The following is a 23,782-nucleotide window of genomic DNA, read 5'->3' as shown; positions in this document are numbered from 1 at the left end:
GGCAGAGGCAGAAGGGTTAAGTGATTTGGCCCCTGCACCCACCGGGGAGACCTAGACGAACCTCCTGCCTCCTGTACTTACCACGGCCACTGTGGCCATCTGGGGAGTGAGCCAGCAGATGGAAGGTCCCTCTCTCTTTCTGATTTTCAAATAAACGCATTTGTTTTTAAATCTCAATTTTTAAAATGATTGATGACAGAGTGGTAGGGAGAGAAGGATCTCCCAATGACTAGCTCCCTCCCCACATGCCTGCACCAGCTGGGGCTGGGTCCGGCCCAGAACAGGAGCTGGGAATTCAATCGGAGACCTTATTGCTCGAGCGCTCATCTGCTGCCTGCCAGGGCGCGCTTCAGCAAGAAGCTGAGATGTGAAGCGGGGCTGGGACTGTCCCAGACTGTCCAGCTTACTGTCTGACCTGCTGTGCCGAAAGTTCCTCAATTAAAGAAAAATCAGAGTGCTGAATAATAAAGGCAGTTTTCACTGCAATGGGAAGAAATAAATGGGTCAGAGATGAGATAAACACTGCATCCCCTTGGAATTCTAAGAGAAATTGGGAGTGACAGTCATTGCTGCTTTGGCACTGTCCCCTGTGTCATGGCGTGTACCGCTCAGCCGGGCGCCCTGTCTGGTGTCCGTCCCTTTGCCCTAGCTGCTGGACGTGCTGCAGCAGTACTGCATGGCGGCGGGCCTGGACTACCGCCGGCTGGACGGGAGCACCAGATCTGAGGAGAGACTCAAGATCGTCAAGGAGTTCAACAGCTCACAGGACGTGAACGTCTGCCTCGTCTCGACCATGTAAGAAAGCACAGCGCTCTGTGTCTTGCCGTGTTTGAGACCGAACGCGGGGTTTAGAACTGCTAGCCACGCGTGCGTGCAGTGGTGACGCAGACACAAGTATCGCTCGGGATCCCATATGGGCGCCGGTTCTAATCTCGCAGGGCCCGCTTCCCATCCAGCTCCCTGCTTGTGACCTGGGAAAGCAGTCGAGGACGGCCCAAAGCCTTGGGACCCTGCACCCGTGTGGGAGAACCAGAGGAGGCTCTAGACTCCAAGGTTGGGATAGGCACAGCTCTGGCGGTTGGGGCCACTTGGGGAGTGAATCATTGGACGGGAAGACCTTCCTCTCTGTCTCTCCTCCTCTCTGTATATCTGACTTTGCAATAAAAATAAATAAATCTTAAAAAAAATTACAAAAGGCCCGCAAAGAAGTGTGCAGGAGGTTTTTATACCCTTCCTGATGCGGGAGCAGGTGCAGCTCCTGTCCTTATCAGGAAAAGAAGTGCCGGTTTGCATCCATCTTTGGTCTCGGGGGCAGAATCTGCACCATCTCTTCCACATCCTGCTGGAGGTCTGAGGGTCACGTGGGTCCCATGCAAACTCCGGCCACCTCGTAACTGCGGAAACCATTCCCTTGCCAGGAAACTGACTCTTCATTTATCTCCTCATTTGTTGACATCACACGGTGACCTTTCAGCACTGCAGGGAGAGCAGCTTGCCCTCAGCTTCAGCTCGGTTCTCTCTTCCAGCACTATCCGTGCGTCATGTTTGCACAGTTGAGTTGACTTCGTGCTTCGGTCATGACTTTTGGTTTTTTGGGGTTTTTGTTTTTTTTTTTTTCCCCTTCGCAGTGGTCACGTTTGCTGTTGGTAGCAGTCGTTGGTGTTTGGTGTGTCCTTCACACTCGTTCTTCCCGGGAGTGCTCTGTATCCTTTATTCTGAAACCTTTTGTCTTCTGATTAGAATCCAGGCTGATTGTCTCCGGGCCTGATGAAAAGCCCCAGGTGCAGACTTGCTTTCACTGGGCTTCCACAATGAATGAGTCTTTTTCCCGGATGCTACACACTCTTCAGTGTTGTGTCCTTGTTTTCCTGAAAAAAGCAAAGAAAAATATGGAGGTCTTGTGACCACACCTTCAGCATCTTTGAGTAAAGAAAGTATGCTTGATGTACCCTCCTAATGAGTGGCTACTGTGGCGAATGATGGAAGCCTAGATTGGAAATCCTTCGCTCTGAGATCTTTCAAGGCGTTGTCGTATTTTGTGTTACTAAATACTTCCCAAATGCCAGTTGGAAATTCATCAGAATTTTTCTTCCTCTGTGGTATTCTGAAATTTCACAGTGATATTCGAGTCTTAATGTAGGTCTTTGTTCATTTATCATGCTGGGCCTTGTGTTCTTGTTCGACTCTGGGAAATTGTCTTTCATGAAGTCATTAACAATAGCTTTCTTCCATTTTCTCCGGTCTTCTCTATTGCATACCAGATTGTCAGATTCTTAGAACTCCTTTATTGGTTCCTTAAGTCTTCAGACTTTTCTCTTGTATTTCACATTTTGTCTTTTTGTTCTATGTTCTGATAAATGTCATTTCCCAATTTGATTGTTTCATTTGAAATAATCACATATTTCATGATCTGAAAATAGTTTCACAATCACGATCTGAAATGCTTCTTGCTTTCTTCTTTCCTATTTTTCTTCTTAATTTGAGAGCCAGAGTTCCGATCCACTGGCATGAGTGCTCCCTCGGTGCCCACAACAGCTAGGGCTAGGTGCCAGGCTGAGCCTGGGAGCCAGGAATGCCCTCCACCTATCCCAAGCGGGTGGCAGGAACCCAGTAATTTGAACTGTCGTCCGCTGCCCCCTAGGATATGCATCAGTAGGAAACTAGAATCCAGAGACTAAGAGTTGAACCCAGGTACTCCAGTACATGAACTCCTCAACCAGAGTCTTAACTGCGAGGCCAGATGCCTACTTCCCTTTGTTTTCTGGATTTATCCTTCTTGTAAAACATCAGCACCTTAAAACTGAGCTTTCTGCCATCATTTCATTCCATTTATTTAAGGCAGGGCATTTTTATTGCAATCACTGAATTCCTAAGTGACCTTGAAGAGTATTGGCAATTTTCTGATAGCAAAGACTTTTAACTCACGAGTGTATCTCCTTGAGTCTGTTTTATTTTCTCAGAAAAAATAATTCAAAGCATTCTCATTTCGATTCTTTGTAGTACTTTGTACATAACAACAAAGCTTAATTTGTGAGGGATGCTTTTTGTAGTATACTTAGAGTGGAGCATGGCTTGTTGATGGGGCTACAGCCCGAGAACTGTGTCATGACTGCAATTCTGTCTTGAGTTGAGCATCAAAATTGCACAGCTCTAGAAGGTGCGGGTCCATCACTCTGTGTGGCTTTTTGATACAAACAAGCAACGTAGCAAACACAAGATGTGTGAAGCTTCTGCCCACCCTTGGTTGATAAGTAGAAGAAACCCACTATAAAGATCATACAGAAAATCCAGAAGCAAGTAACAAAATTGTGGCCATTACTAAGTATTACATACAAAGTAAGCTGAATGTAGTTTATATTGTTGGCTGTACTGTAAGGTTCCTTTTCAGCAGTTCTACCACAAACATGTAATGCATTGCACCACAGTGTTAGAACTTCATCCGAGAGGAATGAGTCATGCTTGATAGTTTTGGCTGCTAAATAGATGACTCTAACAAACCAGTAAATAATTTCATATTAATAAAAACCAACAAATAATTTAACATTAGCGAGAGAAATAAAAAATACATCTTTAGAGTTTTCTGTCCATTGTATACCTTAACCACAAGTCAAATTAAAGGAAGGCAAAACTTTTGGTTTCCTGGAAGTGACAAAAGCCCAGGCACAGTATGAACACTGGGCACAGATTCATTCTTCATTCTAATTTGTAGATTTGCATGAGGTGGCTAGAAAGCGTTTTCCAGGCAAGCCACGCAACTAGAACCATAATGCTTTCACAATTACTCACTTTTAAGAGCTGTCAGTTTGGAGTACTGCACTTCAAAAGGAAGTCTTCCAGGTGATGTGGGGGCCACGCAGTAGGTCAACACCGTGACTCACAGACCTTGACAAGCTCTGAGGAGAAGCCGGCTGCTTTTGCTGTGTATTCCATAAAACCGTATCTTGGCTGCCCCATAACAAGGAGTTTAGACATCCCCAAGAGAAACACTCTTTTCAGATAAGCCATCAGAATCCTGTTCTGCCTGTTGATAGGCTCAGCCTCGGCTGCTTTATGTGGTTTGGTACTGGATCTTTTGTTCATTTCCTCTGTCTTCATCTCTTTACTGTGGGCCAAAAAGAGCTACAGACATTTTTTTTCTTTTTTTTTTTTTTTTTGCCCCGAATAGCAATATAACAGAATAAAAACTTTCCTGGAGCAGTATGTGAAAGTCCATGAAGCATTTAACAATTCAGAAGTTAAAAAAATGAATGGCATGTTTAAACTGGTTTTTTATAGAGAAGATTTACTGGAAAGGAATGGAGAAAGAAGTTTTCAGTAAAGGTCATTGGGGACAAACAGCTTAGGTACAAAAATGACTAGGGTCCGGCACAGTACCCAGTGGCGAAAGTCTTCATCTGCTGAGATCCCATATGAGCACTAATTTTTACTCCGGGTGGCCTTGCTTCCCATCTAGCTCCCTGATTGTGGTCTGGGAAAGCAGTGGAGGACTGCCCAAAGCCTTGGGACCCTGCACCCATGTGGGAGACCTGGAGGAAGCTCCTGGCTCCTGGCTTCAGATCTGCTCAGCTCTGGCCATGGCAGACACTTGGAGAGTGAATCAGCAGACAGAAGATCTTTCTGTCTCTCATTCTCTCTGTAAATCTGACTTTCCGAAAAAAATTAATTAGTTAATTAATTTTAAAAATGACTAGAGAACTACCTGGGGCTTATGAGACATGGAAGAGCTGCGCATATAACTAACTATAGGGTATCTTGAGTTAATGTCATGAAAGGCAGGATAATGAAAAGATAGTGAGTACCCAGTAGGTGGCAGGTTTTGGAGAAGGAAAGCTGTAAAACATTCGCCCTCCCTTTTTTTTTCTAAGCTTTATTTTTATTAAAAAGGAAGATTTACACAGTGGAGATACAAAAAGAAAGATCTTCTGTCTATTGGTTCTTTCCCCAAGTGAGCGTAACTGCCAGAGCTGAGCTGATCCAAAGCCGGAAACCAGGAGCCTCTTCCTGGTCTCCTGTGCAGGTGTGGGGTCCCAAGGCCGTCCTCGACTGCTTTCCCAGGCCACAAGCAGGGAGCTGGATGGGAAGTGGAGCAGCTGGGACATGAACTGGTACCCATGTGTGATCCCAGTACATGCAAGGAAAGGATTTAGCCACTGAGCCATCACACCGGGTCTCAGGTCTTGTTCTTTTAAAGCTTACAACTCAAAAAGTGTTGGAGTGAAAGACGAGTTGCTTAGAAATGTGAACAGGTGGGTTCAGTACAATGTCAAAATCAGGGTAGAAAGAAGCCCAGGCATAAGTATTTCATTCAGGCTCCAGCCGTGCTGCTTGTGGAGCAGGTGGAGGTCCTCCAGGCAGATAGAAGGGCAGAGAAATACCTGTGAAGGCAGCCTTGGGTGCTTTGCCAGTTCTTGAGATAACGTTCAAGAATGCCTGGTTGCTGAGGCCTGATTTTGTGGAAAAATGTTATTTTTAAGAATGTTTTGTAAAAAAAAAAAAATGGAATTAAAAGATAAGTGTGTTTTGTGCGAAAAATCAAAACCTATGTATACTTTTTTCATAATATGCATCTTTCGTGAGGTTTTTGAGGATCTCCTGCACAAATGCAATAAACAGTCATAGCGGATTTAGAAAGGGCAGTCAGTGGTAAGAATGGAGATGAGACTCAGAAGAAAGCCATTCGTCCGATAGTTTTGAAGAGACTTTATATAAATTAGCTTTTAGGGGGAAGACAAATGGTGATAACAAAGAAAACATCTATAAGGATGCCCAGATGGCATTTTGCTTTGATGAATGGGTATATGGGTGCTTCTGCCAAGAAGAGAAATACATGGAGAAAGGAGCTCTGCGTCCAGGAGAATGTTACTCATTATATTGTGAGCAGTGGTGACATTTTCTCTTGCCTGTCTGCTTAGTGGAGAGAGTGGGGCCTGTGGCATCTTCCTGCTGTACAGCTCTTGGCTCTCTATTCATTGTTACAAGCCTGAAGTGTATTTTGTAGAGTCTTCATGTCGAAAGGTAGATAAAAATGTATACATAATTATACTTATCTTGGTTATGTCCACCAGCAGAGTCTATTTATATGGGATCTGATGGCCTCTATCTTTGGTGGGAGGGAAGTTGGTTATTTCTAGAGTGGCAGAATAAGAATATGCCAAGGATATTTCATTTGTGGTACATGTGTGTTTCAATTTGTTTTATGATGTTAATGAATATTATCATATTCTTTTGGCAGTCAAAATCAGGCAGAACGCTAGTTTTTGCTCTTCTAATATATTCTTTTCTATTTCTTCCAGGGCTGGTGGATTGGGCCTTAATTTTGTTGGTGCCAATGTTGTCATATTATTTGACCCTACCTGGAATCCAGCCAACGATCTCCAAGCTATTGACAGGTAGGACGCCATAAAGATTTGAAGTGACCTACAAGGGCACTCATCCACAAGACATTGCCTTCCATCCATTCTGATTTTGTTAGAGCCCCAACACATGTGGAGGAGAAAGGGCGAGAAGCCTTCTCCTTCTGCAGGCCCCAGGGACAATGTGAACACCCTGGGCATGTCACGTGTTCAGGACCCAAGGCAACCTCCAAGAGACATCATCCTCTGTCAATCATTCCTCTGAGGAGGAATGGGAGAAGGAACACCAACTACAACAACACACAGAGTGGCCTGACAGGTTCAAAAATAACTGCTCTTCCAAATTGTAGCATTTTCAAGCATGTAAGTAGTGTGGCCTTACCCCTTTTGCTCTGGGCTGTTTGGCAACAGGTGACTTCATTCGAAGCATCTAGGAAAGCCCCATAAAGAAGATGTAGGTTGCAGACCCATACCTAACTGTTGCCATGAGGCAGGCTGAAGTTGTCATGAGCACTTGTGCTACACGTCTGAATACATGAGGCCCCTGCGCCCTGAGAGAATCCACTCAGGCCCACTGAACCAAAATCTCTGTGTGAGCACAGGAAATTCACACATCACAGACTGGCCAGAAAACTGACCACTCTCTCCCAAGATTGTTTAAAGCTTTTAGACAGTTCTATCATTGTTGACATACAATAGATTGGAAATATATAGTGTATTTTTACCCACTGAAAAGTTCCAGCACTATGTGTGCACCTGTAAAAATCATCACACAATCAATACAATGAAAATATCACCCCAGGCCCAGTGCAATAGACTAGTGGCTAAATCCTCGTCTTGCAACTGCCCTTATCCCATATAGGCACCAGTTTGGTCCTTACTGCTCCACTTCCCATCCAGCTCCCTGCCTGTGGCCTGGGAAGGTAGTCAAGGACAGCCCAAAGCCTAGGGACCCTGCATCTATGTGAGAGACGTAGAAGAAGCTCCAGACTCCAGGCTTCGGATTGGCTTAACTTCACCATTGCAGCCACTTGGGGAGTTAACCAGCAGATGGAAGATCTTTTTCTTTGTATTATCTGGCTTTCAAAAAAAAAAAAAAACAAAAGGAAGGAAGGAAGGAAGGAAAGGAGGGAGGGAGGGAGGGAGGAAGAAAGAAAGAAAATATCACCCCCAAATTTTCCTGTACCCTCCTCATACTCCATCCCTCCTGCTTTTCCCCCACCCCCATCTTCTAGCAGCCATCAATCTTTTCTGTCCCTGGATTAGTTAATATTTGGGGGAATTTTATAAAAATGAAATCCTTTGGAAACAATTCGTTCAGGAGCTTAAGACTGCCATTAAAAGAAAAACTTGGATTTAGGAAAAATTTCAGACATTGAGAAGTGATGTTTATAACAGAAATGAAGTTATCTATATGAATTTATACTTTTACATTATTAGTATATAATATAGTAAAACACAAAATGTTTCTTTTTGAATGAAGTTACAGTTTAAACAATGTTCCATTTCAAATGTCCAGAAACTCCCTTTTGGACTTCAAGCTACCTCACTTGGTTTTTGTTTGTTGTTGTTTTTCATCTTTGCGCAGAGCCTACAGGATTGGGCAGTGCCGAGATGTTAAAGTGCTCAGGCTGATATCCTTGGGAACTGTGGAAGAGATCATGTACTTACGGCAGCTCTATAAGCAGGCAAGTGCGTTCTCCTTTTTCTGTAAATTGAGAAGTGAATCTTTGTCTTCAGAAGTTGGGTTTCCTATAAAACTGAGTTTTTAATTTTACTATGTAAAATTTAAAATTTTAAAAGATTATGACATATACTCTTTAATACACCCGTATAAAACAGATTTCACTCTAGAGTTCACTGAATTTTAGAACTGAAAGTTGCTTAAAGCAATGATTTGTACACTGGAATATATGTATGAGTCACTGGGAACCTTGTTAAAATAGATTGAGATTTAACTGGTCAAGATAGAACCCAAGATTCCACATTTTATATATAGAAAGAGACATTCATCCACTGATTTCCCTACTCAGATGCTGCAGTGGCCATGGCTGGGCCGGGTAACTCTGGACACTGGGAACCCCGTCCAGGCCTGCCGGAAAGCTGGAGTCAGGGACCAGAGCTGAGACTTGAACTCAGGTAGTACAGTGTGGGATGCTGTAGTCCCACGCAGCATCTTAATTCCTAGGCCAGCCTTCTCTCAATTAGCTCCCTCAAGTGTCAGTAATCTTAGTGTGTAGGCCATACCTCCTCGCAGTGTCAGCCAAGGTACAGTGGTATGCCATGCATAGTCCTAGGTGCCCTGGACAGCCTCGGCAACTGTCCTCTGCTCACACCAAGTGGATGTTCACATGTTACCATTTTCTGTGGGTACTGTGACAGAAAGAAGACTGGGATCCCTGACTTAAAAAGAGATACTGTACATTCCAGAACTGGGACCCAGAATGGCTCCAGTTAAATGAGATTAGAGGAACAGAACTAACACAGCGTACACCAGTGACTGCGCTGGATCTTTTTGTCTTCATCTTAAGCTGAGTTGATTCTTTAATAAGCCTAGAATATCAATTACTGCTCCATTTACTGCTAAATAAACAGTATTTACTGGTTTATAACTGCTCACTTGAGAAGATGTGGAGTGAGGTTCAAGTTTAACTATAAATGTTAAATTTGAATTGCTCCCTATATATTCAGTTGGCATCTATTTAAGAGCAAACATCTGCCACATGTGGTGGTAGTTAACCTAAGAATGATCCAATCTTAAATTTATGCTGTTTTCTTCATCCTAAAAATAGAATTATATATAGCAGTTTGGGAGTTTAATAGCATCTAGCTTTATAAAAAAAACATTCAATTTTTTTGTCCTTTGATATAGCACAGCTATTTGAAAAGTATTTGTTTTCTAACCCATTTAAACAATCTTGGGAAAAGCTAGATTTTTTTTTTCTTAGCAGCTGTTCTTTCAGAATATCATTTTAGACTTGTCACCACTACGAGCGTCTCCTCAAGCATGTAGTCATTTTTTTCAAACCGTTTCTCTACATGCTTCCTTTTTACCTATCAGCTGACCCATTTAATGAGTTAAAATGGCCTGTTGTGTATTACATAGTAATACTGAAGAGAAAGGCTTCAGAAGATGAGGTAATTCAAGTTTCCACAACTTTTTACGATGCGAATAAAGAGAAGGTGGCACTCATGTAGGGAACAAATATTAAATGTGAAATTTGAACCAAGGGACATATAGAGCATACATTCTATGCTCCCCTACCCCACCAGTGTTCCTCAGACCTTTGGTGGGAAAAAAAAAAATCTAGAAATACGCTTTTTTAGAAATAACTCTTGAAAGTGGTAGAAAGCAAGAGAGTTCTCTTATTGGTCCAAGAGATATTGCAAGGAATTCTGAAAGATAAAGACAGTGGGGATCAGACTAAAGGAAGGACCCAAGAGGAAAGACTGCTGAAAAGGGTGGGTGCAAGTTTGTCCAAGCTGAGAGTCAGGAAGGAGGGGTCCTGGGGTGCCCACGGGATTCTCTTTGAAGGATCACTGGTAAGAAAGCAAGGAAACTTAACCCCTACAGTCTTACCCTAGTTGTGCCACACTGCAGCAGAGATGTCGGCTCTCAAACAGGAACGGTAGGTAGAAATACTACAAGAAAAGAAGCAAGACAAGCTCCAAGCTTTGACCGACATCCAGAATAAACTCCCTCCCTCCCATTGCTAAGAAGACTTCCTCTTTTCAAGTAACCTTTATAGTAGCTGAGATAAGTGTGTCAGATGTTTAAGGGCAAGGGAATACCAGAACGAAATAATTGTTGAACCATTTAGGAAAACATTTCTTTCCCCCCCCAAAAAAAAGACACTTAAGTGAACTGAATGAAGACCCTTAATGCCAGGTCCTAATTCCCAGACCCTGTGAATGCAGCCTCATGTCAATAATTGTGTATCTGATTTTACAGATACAAGGATTCTGAGAGAAGGAAAAAAGGATTAAGAGGCAGAGGCAAATGTGACACAATCAGAAAGAAGAGAGTGTAGCCACAGGGGCAGACACTGGAGGGATGTGGCCACATCCTAAGGAGTGCCAGCGGCCACCAGCAGCTGGAAGAGCCAGGGGATGGATTGCCCCCTGGACTCTCCAGGAGTGTGGCTCTCTGAGAGCTGTGACTTCAAGTCAGACCGCTGGCATCCACAGCTGTGAAAGAATACACCAACTCTGATGTGGTCACAGTCATTGTTAACTTCTTGCTAATCTCCACAGCAGTTGATCAAATTCCTTTCCCCAGAATACTCCCTTTGTTTGTTCCAGGAAATCTAAAAGTGTCTAAGGCATTAATCAGAAAGTGGTTCAGTTTTACATGTTTGTGTTGCATTTAGAAAAATACCCATCAGATGGAGAGGACACGCCGTGCTGACCCTCACATGTCCATGGGCTCTGTCTGAACTTGTTTCCATGACACAGAGCTGCTGCACCAGTGACAGGGGCCTTGCCGCTCGTGGACAGTGTCCTCATTTCACAGAGAGTTTGATGCCAACAGGATTGTCAACTTTAGTGACACAGCAATGGTTCTTGCTAACTTTATAGTTCCTATTATACCATTATAATGCTAGTGATAATTAATAATCATAGTTTGCTAGCTTATATTGTATACAATATTAATGTTATGTAATATATCATTCTAGATTATAATTAGTAGTTAATCTTATTTCATGTTAATAAGGGAGGATGCATACTAAAACACATGCTCTTCTTTATTAAATATGTATGTCAAACAGACTGTGCCATTGAGATTAACCGTGCATCAGCTGTTAGACAGCAGGGAAAGGGGGCTGCTTACAGGTCTCGGCTTCAGTGAGCCGGGGCAGACTGCTGCTTCACTGCAGTGGCCGCTCCCGCCAGGGACAGGAAAACAGAGCTTCGTGCCTTCGGGGGCTCTGCCTGCTCCAGCTAAAGGCCGGGAGTCCTGACATACCCCTGGAGAAGACACTTCAAAAATGCTCTGTGTCCTTTTGGTTCCAGCAACTTCACTGTGTCGTGGTTGGAAGTGAGAACGCCAAGCGATACTTCGAAGCCGTCCAGGGCTCCAAGGAGCACCGAGGAGAGCTTTTTGGAATCCGCAATCTCTTCAAGCTCAGATCCCAGGGATCCTGTCTCACCAGGGACATCCTGGAGGTGTGAAACTGTCCCCCGACCTTGGGGTAATATTGTAAACACACCCTTCTCCCTCAGGGACCTTGAAATGATTTCCCCAGGGGCTTTTCAGAGAACTGTTTGTGATTTCTTTATCAAAAACGCGTATGTTTACAGTTTCTACTTTTGGAGAGACAGGAAATGAAGTATTCTACCTCTGTACTAAGATTTTTCCCCATGCCTTGCATAAATAATGACCCTCACAGACACAACTATAATACTACATAGGGTCGTTTCCAAAGCCATCTTCAGACTGGCAGAGAGAAGTTTATTGTTTTTGAAAATAGCTGTTAAAGTCAGGAACTAAAAAAGGAGACTTTCCCAAGTAAACAGAACTATAAACTGTGTTTAGATTAAAAGTTACCCAAGACTCCCCACGATTCACTCTCACGTCTCTTGAAATTTTGTGTTTTCTGTTCCCAATAAACATTCCACAGCAATCACACCATTGGCTGCATCATCAAGCATGCAGATGTTTCTTGTTCTTCAAACAAGATATTGTGTCCCTTGAACAACATCGTCAAGCTGCTTAAAGGACCCTGATACTAAGCAGATTAGCCTGTTTCCTGATAGATTCTAAGACAGGTACTGTAGAATCCTAGACCATCATCTGTGTTATCTTGAGATACACAGAAGAGGACACTGGGTCGCAGAGAGCATCAGGGCCTTCCCCCTGCTCGCAGGACTATGTAGTAAAACTCCTACGTGCCACCAAGCCTGTGCAAGCAGCGATTGTCCCTTAAGACACTTAGGCCATCTTGAGGGGAGATAGGCAAACCTGTATGTAACAGGCACGTGGCCTCAGTCATCACAGATTAAGCCAGTTCCATTGTCATTCGGCATGACCCCTGGTGGATGGAGGGAAGGAAGGCGTGTATCTGTAACTGTCCTGTCAGGCCTGATGTCTAATTTCTGTCTTGGAGCCGCTGTGAACTGGTGGGTGTCAAGCATTGCTTGCTAGTAGCTGTTGAGGTTGACTTGCGTGGCCCTGGGAAGGTCCGCCTTCTGTTTTCTCTGGTTTGTTCTCCAGATTGGTCTCTCCCTTTCTCGTCTGTTGCCCACAGTTTTGTTTGCCTGCCACCTCACACCCGAACTCACTACTTTCCTCTCAGCATAGGACACGATATGCAGGCCCGTGTTCATGTTTCTGATTTCAACTTATTATTTGTAAAGACGTTAGCGTTAGATTATTTTTTTCTATTTTCTGCCATATATAGCATAGTGTAGGACTCTGTTTTGTCGGAATAGCTCCCTGTTCCTTTGCTAAATAAATGTTAAGTAAGATATATCAAGATGGCAGATTATTGTGTGGGAAGTTCTCTTGTTCACTGGTTGTCCCAAGTGTATTTTGTTTTTCTTCTAGAGTTTCGTCTATATCTTGTGTTTCATTTGTGGTAAAATGTACTAGGTATATTGTTGGAACTCGATAATTAAATTAATTTTGTATTACAATCGCTCTTTTATCATCAACCAGGACTTCAAGTTGTTTAGTCCTGGTTAGATTCATGCTACTTTGGGCAAAAGACATTTTAAGATGTTACTGTTTAAACCCCTGTACAATGGGAAGAATTTTACTTCATGGAATACATTTCTTAATTTTTAAAGGTTGTGGAATAGTCGTTTTAAGGAATTAAGAGACAGAAATGTGGATTTCTGTAATACTTTCATGGTTTCTGAGCACTTTGGTTCTGTTTTGCCTTGGTTTACTGGCATTAATATTAGAGTTTCCCTGTTGAGATGCATACTGGGAGAATCTTTCACAAATACTCACTGAGCATCTGCTAGACAACATTGCTCATAGAGTAAGACAGCCAGAAAGAGGTGGAACAGACCAAAATTCTATCTTGTGTTTGAGCAGACACTAGCAGCCTACAATTTAAAACAGTAAATTCAGATTGACTTTTCTTTTTAAGATTGTCGCATGCCCAGGGTAATTTTTAAAAGACAGCGAGGCCAGACTGGCTGGAATGGAGTGAACAAGAAAGCTGGAGAGCTGCCAGCAGCCAGGTCATGCAGAGGAATCCTGACTTCCACAAAGGACCATTGGAGGGTCCTGAACACAAGAATGACCTTGTCTTAGGTGCATTAGTTCGTCCACTGCGTGTTAGACTGTGGAAACAGGAGAACACTAATCCAACTGGGAGATGATGGTGGCATGGGCCAGGGTGATACAGCAGAAGGTGTGACAAGTGGCTTGGGTCTATGTGTGTGTTATCCAGGTGGCACGGGGGAACTTGCAGGTGGATCACATGTATGCCATAAGAACACAGGAGTTAAGGATGGCTGCAAGGCGTTTGGTCCCAGCTGCTGAAGGCTGCAGTGACTATTTTCCTGTCTTAAAGGGGTCTCTCCAGCTCAGGGAGAGACTTCATCAGCTGTGACCATTTAGCTTCTTGTGAGGAAGCAGATGGCAGCGCTGGGCATGCGGCTGCCCCTTGCCTTTGTAGGAATACCCCGTTATCCTGCAGACTTCTGTGGGTGAGATGTTTGCTCATCACCCTGGATCCATGCTGGCTGGATCCACGCTGTTGGTATATCTGTGCGCCTAAGCTGGACCTTTGTAACTCGGGATGGATGCATCCTTTCTCCCTTGTTGTGGTGACAACTCAAGCCTTCATTTTCTAGAATATCATGTTCTAGAATCCAGGCCATTAGTTGTGTCTGCTGAAAGATAAACCAAAAGCTTCAAAGGGAAGATCATTCCCCTGAAAGATGTGGCACGTCAGTTCTATAATTGATGTGTGGTTTTTCAGTTTCCAGTTGGGGTAGACCTTGTCATTTTGATATCTGCTGCACTTCAGGGCTCAATAAATATTTTTAATGAATATGTTTAATAACTATGCTAGCTCCAGGCTACAAGAGCAAGTTCACAATATCCCACGTTGCCCTAAGTGTTGAAATGTTGCTATTATGCCCTTGCTGTAATTTTTTATACAGGAATGGTTGTTATGGATATCCTTGACTAAGTAAATATATGACATTTTTTTCACTTCCCCTGTTCCCACCAGTGCATTTAATGGAGTTGCTGGAATGTGTTATTAGTCTTCTACTCTGAAAAAGTAAACTTTAAATGCCATATAAAACCATATATGAGTTCCTTAAACAGCACATTGAAAAACAACATTCCGAATGCTAAAGCAAGCAGTATTATTCGGTTTTCCTTTCTTAAATTCAAGTTTTAACATGCCATTGCTATTATGCGCTGTGATTTACATTCTTTCTCACTGACCTTACAGAGAGAAGGCCAAGTGGAAGCAGGGATCCTGACAGCCACAACGTGGTTGGGAGAGGGACCTCCAGCAGGCAGGCCAGGAGCAGTAAGTAACGTTGGGGTGTGTCTCCTACAGCAACTAGGAAGCACGCACTGTATCCCTACATCAAGACAATGCTTTCTTGAACAATTGGAGACCATCAGTGAAACTAGTAATGTAGACTGCCTTATTATTCACGTCATAAGGACATATTCAGGCATTTATATCTACGCTGGGACTGTAGCACTACCAAACCATAAATCTGGTTTTCACAGCAGTGAACTGTGGACCCCAAATTAGATGCACCATGTGCATGACTCACCCCCCCCCAAGTAAAAGGAGATTAGACACCAGTGTGTGTGAGAGAGTTAAGTCTTTGCTGTTGTATCAAAGTTAGTCTCTTGTTCAAAGATATTTTGCAGCCTTCATCTTGTGATCTTTATAGTAGTTTGCCTTCTTCCCTGCCACAAGATCTGTAAAATCATCAGCAGGCCTCTTCAGAGGTACAAAGTATGTAGAAGGTCTTGTTGTTACCGCTGCCTCTGTTTTCTTGTTTGTTTTCAGAGACCTAACTACAGATTTATACCAGCCTGATGACTTTAGATTTGGAGTGAACAGGTCTCTAAGTTTAGGCAAAAATATGAATACCAAATGTTGACAGAGGACTGACTAGAAAATAGTTTGCCAAGATATCTTACTAATAAAAAAGCTTCAGTTTGGGAAACTGAAGGGTGTATTTAACTCTGATTCTATGGGGAAGATAGCAAATTTCTACATATTATTTCAAAATTTTGCTCATTTCTAATGATCCAGATCCCACTGGGCTGATTTGTAATCAAAAGAATCGTCCAGTCATGGCATGTGTGCCCTGTTAAGGCCTGTGACTTGACTTTGTTGTAAAGTGTCACTGTGTGAGAGGCCACAGCTGTGAGTCCCTGTAGTCTGCGAAGCTGTACCTGTACCAACTGATACTCTGGTTTAACCTCCTGTTGATTTTAGAAAGCTGTTAACCTGAAAATAAATAGAACTGTGCCAACTATACTACTGAGTTTTACCTTTGCTTATTAAATGCATCTCTAGAAACCACCACCTGACACGGTGGTGCCCAGATTATCTGCCCAAAGTTTATTCCCTTCCCCCGTGAGAGATTTCAGGATCATCTGGACATTTTGTGATGTTTCCGCCATTGCTTCTCACCTAGAGAGAGCCCATCAATCCAGAACCCAGAGGCTCAGAGCAAGCTGTGGAGCCAACAGCAAAGGCAGCGTGGGACCTCTGCAGTGACTTCAGTGAGGACGAATCGGGGGGGACCTCGAGAACAAAGACTGCAGGAAGCAAAACATCTGATTCCAGTAGAGCTTCGGGTCCTGCGGGGCAGCTCACCCTACTCCAGTGTGGCTTCTCTAAGTTGTTGGAGACCAAACGTAATGCTGCAGAGGACAGCAATGGAAGTGTCACCTCTGCCGACCAAAGTGCTGATGAGCAGGGGCCGCCCCCACACCCTTCAGCAGAAGCCAGAGAAGCTGCTTGTCAGAAACAACAGGACTCCCTGGCTGCCTCCCAGCAACCCAAATTCAGTAGCATCCCGACTCCAGTTGAGAAGTACGTTTTTGGAAAAAGTGACGAGACTTTAGAGCAGAGTGCTTCTTCCGAGTCTGATGGTGAGAAGAACTTTAAAAGTACAGCCGAGCGCCGCTGCACCTCACGAGAGGTCACGGAGTCGGATGACAGTGACGTCATATTTCCCACCCAGGATACAACTCTGAGCAAGCCAGCCATGGGGGGATGTGAGGACTCGGGAGCAGAAACTCCTGCAAATGTAAGAAATGACGGTGATGGGAAAAGGGCCGAAGACAGAGGAAGCGTGCAAGTTCCCAGCAATTCAAAACCTGGGTACACAACGCTGAAACCTGTGATGGAAAGAAAGGGCCCCAGTGACATTAGTGATGAATCTGACGACGTTGACATCTCTTCCACGTCAAGAGTGAGAAAGCAGAGAGCCACTAGGCCAGTGAGGCCCGACAGGAAGAAGGGAATCAGGAGACAGCTGTGCAGTTTTACTGAAGCCAGGAAGCGCACAAGCCGACTGTGTGCCGTGGGTGAAGGCAGTAACTCCCAGACCATTGACGGCTTTTCATCCTCCGATGACGATTCACCTGCCAGTCCCTTCAGTTGCTCTAGACAGAGCCTCAAAGCCACGGCTACAAAAGATAGAATCCATCCCTCTTCAAAATTGCCAAAGCACACTAAGGAAAACAGCACTTTTGTGCCAAGCAAATCCATGAAATTTTCGAACGAGACTGTTGAGAGTCAAGAGCAGATGTGTGAATCCATGGATATACTTCTAGGTAACTGAACGCATTTTGAAAACGTGATGGTGTTTGTCTGGTCCAGTCAGTTCCATAACAGATCCTTGAGAGTTAGCTTGTAAAGTCAAGGTGCTCCACTGAGGTACGAGTAAGAATGGGAGTGGGTGGCAGGCGGAAGGACCACATGTGATCAAGACGCAAACCTTGTCTTCCGTCCCAGGGGCCCCTCCGTGTGCCTCATCCAGATCCCAGCCCAGTTCTTCTGACATCCATAGTCATTCTTGTCCCATAAATAAGCATCTGTGGATATCACAGTTTAACCTCATCCACCTTTTTACATTATTTATTTTTATTTGAAAGCAGAATTATGCAGAGAGAAAACTTCCATCCACTGGTTAATTCTCCAAATAGTTGCACTTGTCAAGTCTGGTCCAGGCGTAAGCCAGGAGCCTGGAACTCCATCCTGGTCTCCCACATGGGTGCAGGGACCCTAGTACTTGGACCATCCTCCACTGCTTTCCCAGGCACATTAACAGGGAGCTGGATGCAAAGTGGAGAACTGGGGATGGAACCAAAGCCCATATGGAATATTCAATCCCTGCCTCATCTATTTTTAAGAGTTTTTATGTGATCTGCTTCTCTTTTAATGCCTTATAGTTTTATCTTCAAAAACCCTGGGGTACCAGTGCTGTGGCGTAGCACGTTGAGCCACCATCCGTACCGCCTGCATCTGTCTGAGTTCAAGTTCCAGCAGCTGCAGTTAAGCACTCAGTTTCCTGCTGCTGAGCCTGGAAAAGAAGCCGAAGTTGGCCCAAGTGCTCTGGCCCCTTCCATCCACATGAAAGACGTGGATGAAGCTCCTGGCCCACGCCCAGCCATGATGGCCATTTGGGAAGCAAACCAAATGGAGGATCCGACTGAATCAGACTCAGTTCCTTTAGCCAAACAAAAGTTGGTGTTTGGCCGGACTGTGAGAGTCACAAGATATTTGCTGTCCTGCGTCTTCATGGTCTCAACAGCTGTTGATGCTTACTCTCTATACCTGTTCGTTTATATAGTGTTGCGGAAGAGTATGTTCTACTTGTCTCCTTTCCTCACCTTCCTTACTTACAATGCTTTTGTGAAGAAGTTTTACCCCTCATTTTCCACTATTGCTTAGTGCAAGTTTTTCTTCTTAATGTAATGTTTTTCATTCTTAATTATTTTTCTTAAAATAGTGATACTACCACTATGTAGTAACTGGGACATTTAGAGTTTTTGTTGTTGTTGTTGTTGTTGTTTGTTTAATCTTTTTAGCATATACTCTCCCATTTAGAAAATGGGTTTATTGCATCCAAATCATCAGAAATACAGATATCACTTTATATATTTTCCTGTTAAGACCTTGCTTTTTCTTAGTTTGCAGGTAGCTATAAATATAAAGCTATTTGGTGAACACATCTTTGCTGTGTTTTGCTGCTTATTCATTTTTTTAATGATTTTTTTTTCATGATAATTTTCTTGGTAGTTGACCCTGGTACTTTTCTCTTGCTCACTTTAATATGAGATGATTAGCCATGAGGTTCTTTTTTTTTTTTTTTTAAGTGAGGCAGAGTTTAGGAAATCTTTTCTAACTCCTCAGAGACCCATGCATCATTCTTGTGTAGTGTTCAGAACTGTGGTACAATTTCATGTCTGTTTCTCTTTCCCCCATTCTGTCCTTCCTTGGCTGCTCATTTTGGTTCCCGCTCAGTTCCTTTGCTGTCTGTTTTGGGCCCTGCAGGGCTGGGATCCCTGGTGGGTGGGTTTGCCTCAGCACTAGAGAGCCTGTCTTCCCCCTCACTGCTCTCCCTAGCTGTCCGTGTGCTGCCTGCCACCTCTCGAATGTCTGGGCTCTTCCAGAGCCTGCTGTGCCCAAGTCTGCCAGATACCACCCAGTTGCTGCCCTCTTGCTCAGCTCCAATGCTGAGACCATCCAGAGAGTGGCTGATTGTTGGGTTGTCCCTTCTTGCTTGTAGTAGTTTAGGGCTCATGGGACTATCTTGTCATCTGATTTTGTTATAAAGGCATGCATTCACTTTTTTCTCATTTCCTAAAAATTTGTTCCCATCTTGACATTCTGTGGCATGTGAGCAAAAAAGACAAAATAGAAATAGTCACACTGAGCGAAGCCGGCCAAACTCAGCTCCCTGGTCATAAACCCCAGGGTCCTGTTCCGTCACTGGTGTGATCAGCACCACAATTAAAGATACAGATAGGGCCAGCCCTGCTCCTTCCATGAATAAACAACTTGTTGAAATGAACAGAGACAACAAGCGTGGAGAACTCTCACCATGACATTCCTCTTGGCCAAAACCCCCGGTTTCAGGGTGAACCGTGGAGAGTGCCACTCTTCTGTTGCTAAGGGAGAACCCGTTGCCCAAATCCTCCCCTGTAGGTCAACACACAACTGATGCTACTAGGTTGGTTTTGTTTTTGAAAGAATATTGTGATGTTAACACACAAACTGAATGTGTAACTCTTGTGGAAGGTGTACAGGGGTCCCTGTGGTTCCCTGTTGCTGAAGTCATGTCACTTCCTGCTGAGACCGCACCTGACAGTCCCGCTTGCCTCCTAGGTGGAGTTCAAGAAGTGGCCTACATTCATTCCAACCAGAAGGTGATCGGATCCAGCAAAGCTGAGAATCACATGAGTCGATGGGCCACTCGAGACGTGTTTGAATTGAAGCAGTTTTCCCAGCTTCCTGCCAACATAGCTGTTTGCAGTTCTAAGGTAAGAAGGGGGAAGAATGCCGTCTTTGATTTTTAGCCTCATTTTTTTCCCCTCCCTAGAAAGACACTCGGTAGAATCTCCATCAGATACTCCCTCAAAAGCAGCTACTAACACTCACTGTGACATGTGAATAAGGGGGAAAATCAAACACCTGTTGGGGAACTAGAGTCAGAGGAGCTGTTTTAGATTTAAAAGACAAATGTGAGTCTACCAAAGCATGTCAAACAGCTCACAGAATCTAGAAGACAGGAGTATTTGAGCAGAAGTTTTGTGCAATTCATGCATGTCTCCATGGTACACACGTCCGTGATCTTTCAGAAGGAGCTTTGTAAAGACCTAATAACGTCGAATCACTGATGCCCTCCACCCCCGAGTTAGAATTTGATCCCTTGAGGAAGACGAGTCTAAGGGAATCATGCAGTTCCACCGGAACCCAGTTCAGTTCTGCACACGAGACAGAAGGAAAGTGTGTGCTTAGATTTCATCTAAATTTTCTTTTTTCTTTAAAATGGAGAGATTCAGCAATAAGTAACCTCATGTAGGATTTACATTTTTAAGGTGATTTTTAAATATATTGTTAAATAAACATTTTGTATAGGCTCTTCCCACTTGAAATTACTGCTTGCAGGGATGGATAAGTTTGATATAGTTGTGATATGATTTGTTTATTCAGAGTCACTTGCATCAAGGATTTTAAAAATATTTTATTGCTGGATTATTATTTCTTAATTCCTTAGAGCTACTTGTCTGAGGAGTAATTTAACTATCTCATTTTTGTGGCCCATAGAGGTGCGCACAGTGTATGCAATGGTGATCTGTAGTACCATTTTTCAGAACAGAGGGGAGAAAGAATGCCTCAGGTCTGTCAAGCCGTCTTCATTTGCCTGTGTCTTCAGATTGTCTTAGCGATAAAACCAGAGTATATAACGACACTCACCAGGGGATTCCTTCATGACCCAAGCCTGCTGCCTTCTCAAGTTCCCAGTTGATCTAAGGGTACACCGTCTCTCAGCCACCCCCAGAGACAACTCCCGCAGCCATCCAAAAATGTGGGATGATGCTTACTGAGTTTCTCAGAAGTTTGCTCTATCAGGATAAAGAGTATGTCAAAAATCTTTCTTAGTTAAAAAAAATATTTAATGGACACATAGAATTCATATGTATGGGGTTGCCAATTTGGATTCATGGATTCATTGCATTATGTCCAACTAGAGTAATATATCTCTTCTAACATTAACATTTATTTATAGTGAAAATGTTTAAATTCCTGTCTCCTAGTTTGTGTTTCTGACTAAAGAAATGTATGTAGTACATGCCAGTTAATGCATGTTAATAGACAGTCCTCCTGTGAAGACAAACCCTAGAACATCTTACGCCCACCTACTCATTGAACATTCCCCTTCTGTTTCTTCTTACTTCCCTCCCCCGTCTCTGATTTCATTCCTTTCTGATTGCGGAGTAATATTCTGTTTGTATATGGACCTCATTTTCTTTGTCTTTTCATCAGTGCACTTGGACTGTCTCCATTTGTAAATGGACTCCTTTAAATGGGTAATTTTTATTGGGTTCTTTTTTTTTCCCAAATGATGCCCTTTCTAAAAAGGTCATTTTGGGGGGCCTAGAGCGGTAGCCTAGTGGCTAAAGTCCTTGCCTTGCCTACGCCAGGATCCCGTATGGGTGCCAGTTCATATCCCAGTGGCCCCTCTTCCCATCCAGCCCCCTCTTGTGGCCTGGGAAAGCAGTTGAGGATGGCCCAAAGTCTTGGGACCCTGTACCCAAGTGGGAGAACTGGAAGAAGCTCCAGGCTCCTGGCTTTAGATCGGTGCAGTTCTGGCCGTTGCAGCTGCTTGGGAAGTGAATCAATGAGCGGAAGGGCTTCCTCTCTGTCTCTCTTCTGTTCTGTATATCTGACTTTCCAATAAAAATAAATAAATCTTTTTCCAAACAAACATTAAGGTTGTATAGCTGTTGACATGTACAGGCATGTTAATTCCTTTAGAAATGACTTGAGAAGTCCCTCCTAGATACAGAAGCAGTGAACAGGCCCTCCGCACCTTCCTAGGGAAAGTTACAAAAGCGGAAGTGCTGGAGATGCAGTTTGCCCCCCGCAGCTGGGTGGTGGACAGCGCGGTCCTCACTGCTCTCTGCAGTGGCTTCACGTGTGAGAGGCAGGCACCTCTTCCCAGGAGCCAGAGCGGACTGTGTGCCCCCAGGGGTCCCTCAGCTACCCATCCAGGCTGTGTGCACACCCGTCACACACCCATCTTAGCTGACCGTTTCCAGAGAGTAGGAAGGAATGTGTGGTTAAGTGACTCGATCTCGGTGGCTCTTAAAAAAAAAAGAAAAGAAAAAAAAATCAAGGCCGTTTTCAAAGCACTAACCCCAATCCCATGCCACCCAAGCTAGACGCCCAAAACAGGATGTGTCAGCACACGCACACGGTGGCCCGCTTCTAGTACTGAGGCAGCGGAATTCCATTCCAGCATTTCAAAACCTTCCGTACAATTCCTGCAAGTAAGATGGCCCCAGTCTTGGATTTAATTGTCCCAGGTCGCCGTTTCTGTGATACGCACCTGTCACTGGGAAATGCCTGAGGCCCCATCATCTTGGAGATATCTGTGTCACTCTCCAGGAGATTTCCAAGCTTGTTCTGTCATGGTGGGTGGCAACCGTGAGTTTTGCTGTTTTTTGGAGGAAAAAGTGTAAATAGCTATGGGAAGAAAGAGGGAGAGGGAAATGAAGTAAGAACAAAAGAGATTTGGTCACAGCGTTGGAAAATACCTGCACGCCCCTTGCTCCAAGTCTGCCAAGAAGCCATACCTCCCAGCTCCAGCACAGTGCCTCAGGTGGGGCTCGGGTCCCCAACCTGCTAATGCCTGAGAATTCTCCAGAGCGCTTCATGTCTGTCCTCGAGATGTTATTAAATAACTTTCCTTATGTTTGAAAAGATGGTGTGGGGGGGCGTGTGTCTGCGACCGGATGCCTCACTTTATAAGCAAACCAACCCTGTGCATTTGAATAAAGCCGGCACAAGCACAGCTACGGCCACACTATGTTGGGATTTCACCTTCTGAGGAATGCTCTGTTTGGGCCTGAGTTGAGCTTCTGTCTAAATCACAAAAGTCTGTGTGTCTTAAGTGGGAGACTGAGGAGGGAGAGGCAGTGGACCTCACAGTCCTGGAGAAGCCCCTGGGACCTGTCTCTGCTTTCTGATGTAATTAATGCTAGGCAGAGTGAACCTGCTGTTCGGATTGGGCGAAGGCCTGAACACACCACCTCATCCATGCTTGCCGTGGTGTCTTCAGGTTTATGTACAACCCCGCTCTCCTCAAACAAACCTCCCCATCGTTATCATTTGGTAATGCGAGCCGCAGTGATGCCCACGTGAAGAGCTCCCTTGCGCTTGGCTGTTTTTCACCGGTTTCAGACTACAGTTCATTGTGTAAGATCAGGGCTCTGATAACAGCAGGGGAAAACCTGACACCGTTTTACCCCCTAACTGAAAAGAAATGTTTGAAGCATCGCAAGACATGAACAATATCTTAATGAGAGTTAGTTTGTTCTTTTAACGTGTGGAGCTATGTCACGGAACATCACTCTACCTGTCTGTGATGCCATGCCTCCTCTTTACAGTCAACTGCCTGTTTTCAGCTGCAGTTTACTTAAAGTTTTCTGAAAAGAAGGGTACAAAGACAGCATTCAGCCAAGGATTAATCACTATGGCAACGGAGATGTGGCCACTGAAGGATGAGGATGTGTTCTTCTCTCGGTTTCCTGCCAGCTGTCACACTCAACCTCTGCTGCCTGAACCCAAGCCAAAATATAGACTGGGTCCAGCTCTGAGAAACTATATCTGTATTTTTTATATATAAATTGGTACAAGTATCAGACTATAAAAGAAGACTTAATCCCCTGACTTGGATGACAGACACTT

At 44.1% G+C, this 23,782-nt stretch overlaps 1 protein-coding gene across 1 annotated transcript in view; it reads left to right on the top strand.

The window, feature by feature from the left end:
- Window positions 1-23,782, top strand: part of ERCC6L2 (ERCC excision repair 6 like 2) — a 60,322-nt gene that overhangs the window by 24,161 nt on the left and 12,379 nt on the right. The window contains exons 11-17 of the mRNA XM_058657356.1: window positions 650-795; window positions 6,294-6,389; window positions 7,942-8,041; window positions 11,367-11,519; window positions 14,774-14,854; window positions 15,990-17,136; window positions 19,694-19,848. Of these exons, the coding sequence (XP_058513339.1) occupies window positions 650-795; window positions 6,294-6,389; window positions 7,942-8,041; window positions 11,367-11,519; window positions 14,774-14,854; window positions 15,990-17,136; window positions 19,694-19,848 (1,878 nt within the window). The remainder of the gene's footprint in view (window positions 1-649; window positions 796-6,293; window positions 6,390-7,941; window positions 8,042-11,366; window positions 11,520-14,773; window positions 14,855-15,989; window positions 17,137-19,693; window positions 19,849-23,782) is intronic.

Source organism: Ochotona princeps, chromosome 31, assembly GCF_030435755.1.
Source record: "Ochotona princeps isolate mOchPri1 chromosome 31, mOchPri1.hap1, whole genome shotgun sequence".
NCBI lineage: Eukaryota > Metazoa > Chordata > Mammalia > Lagomorpha > Ochotonidae > Ochotona > Ochotona princeps.
This window is presented reverse-complemented; position numbering and strand designations above follow the sequence as displayed.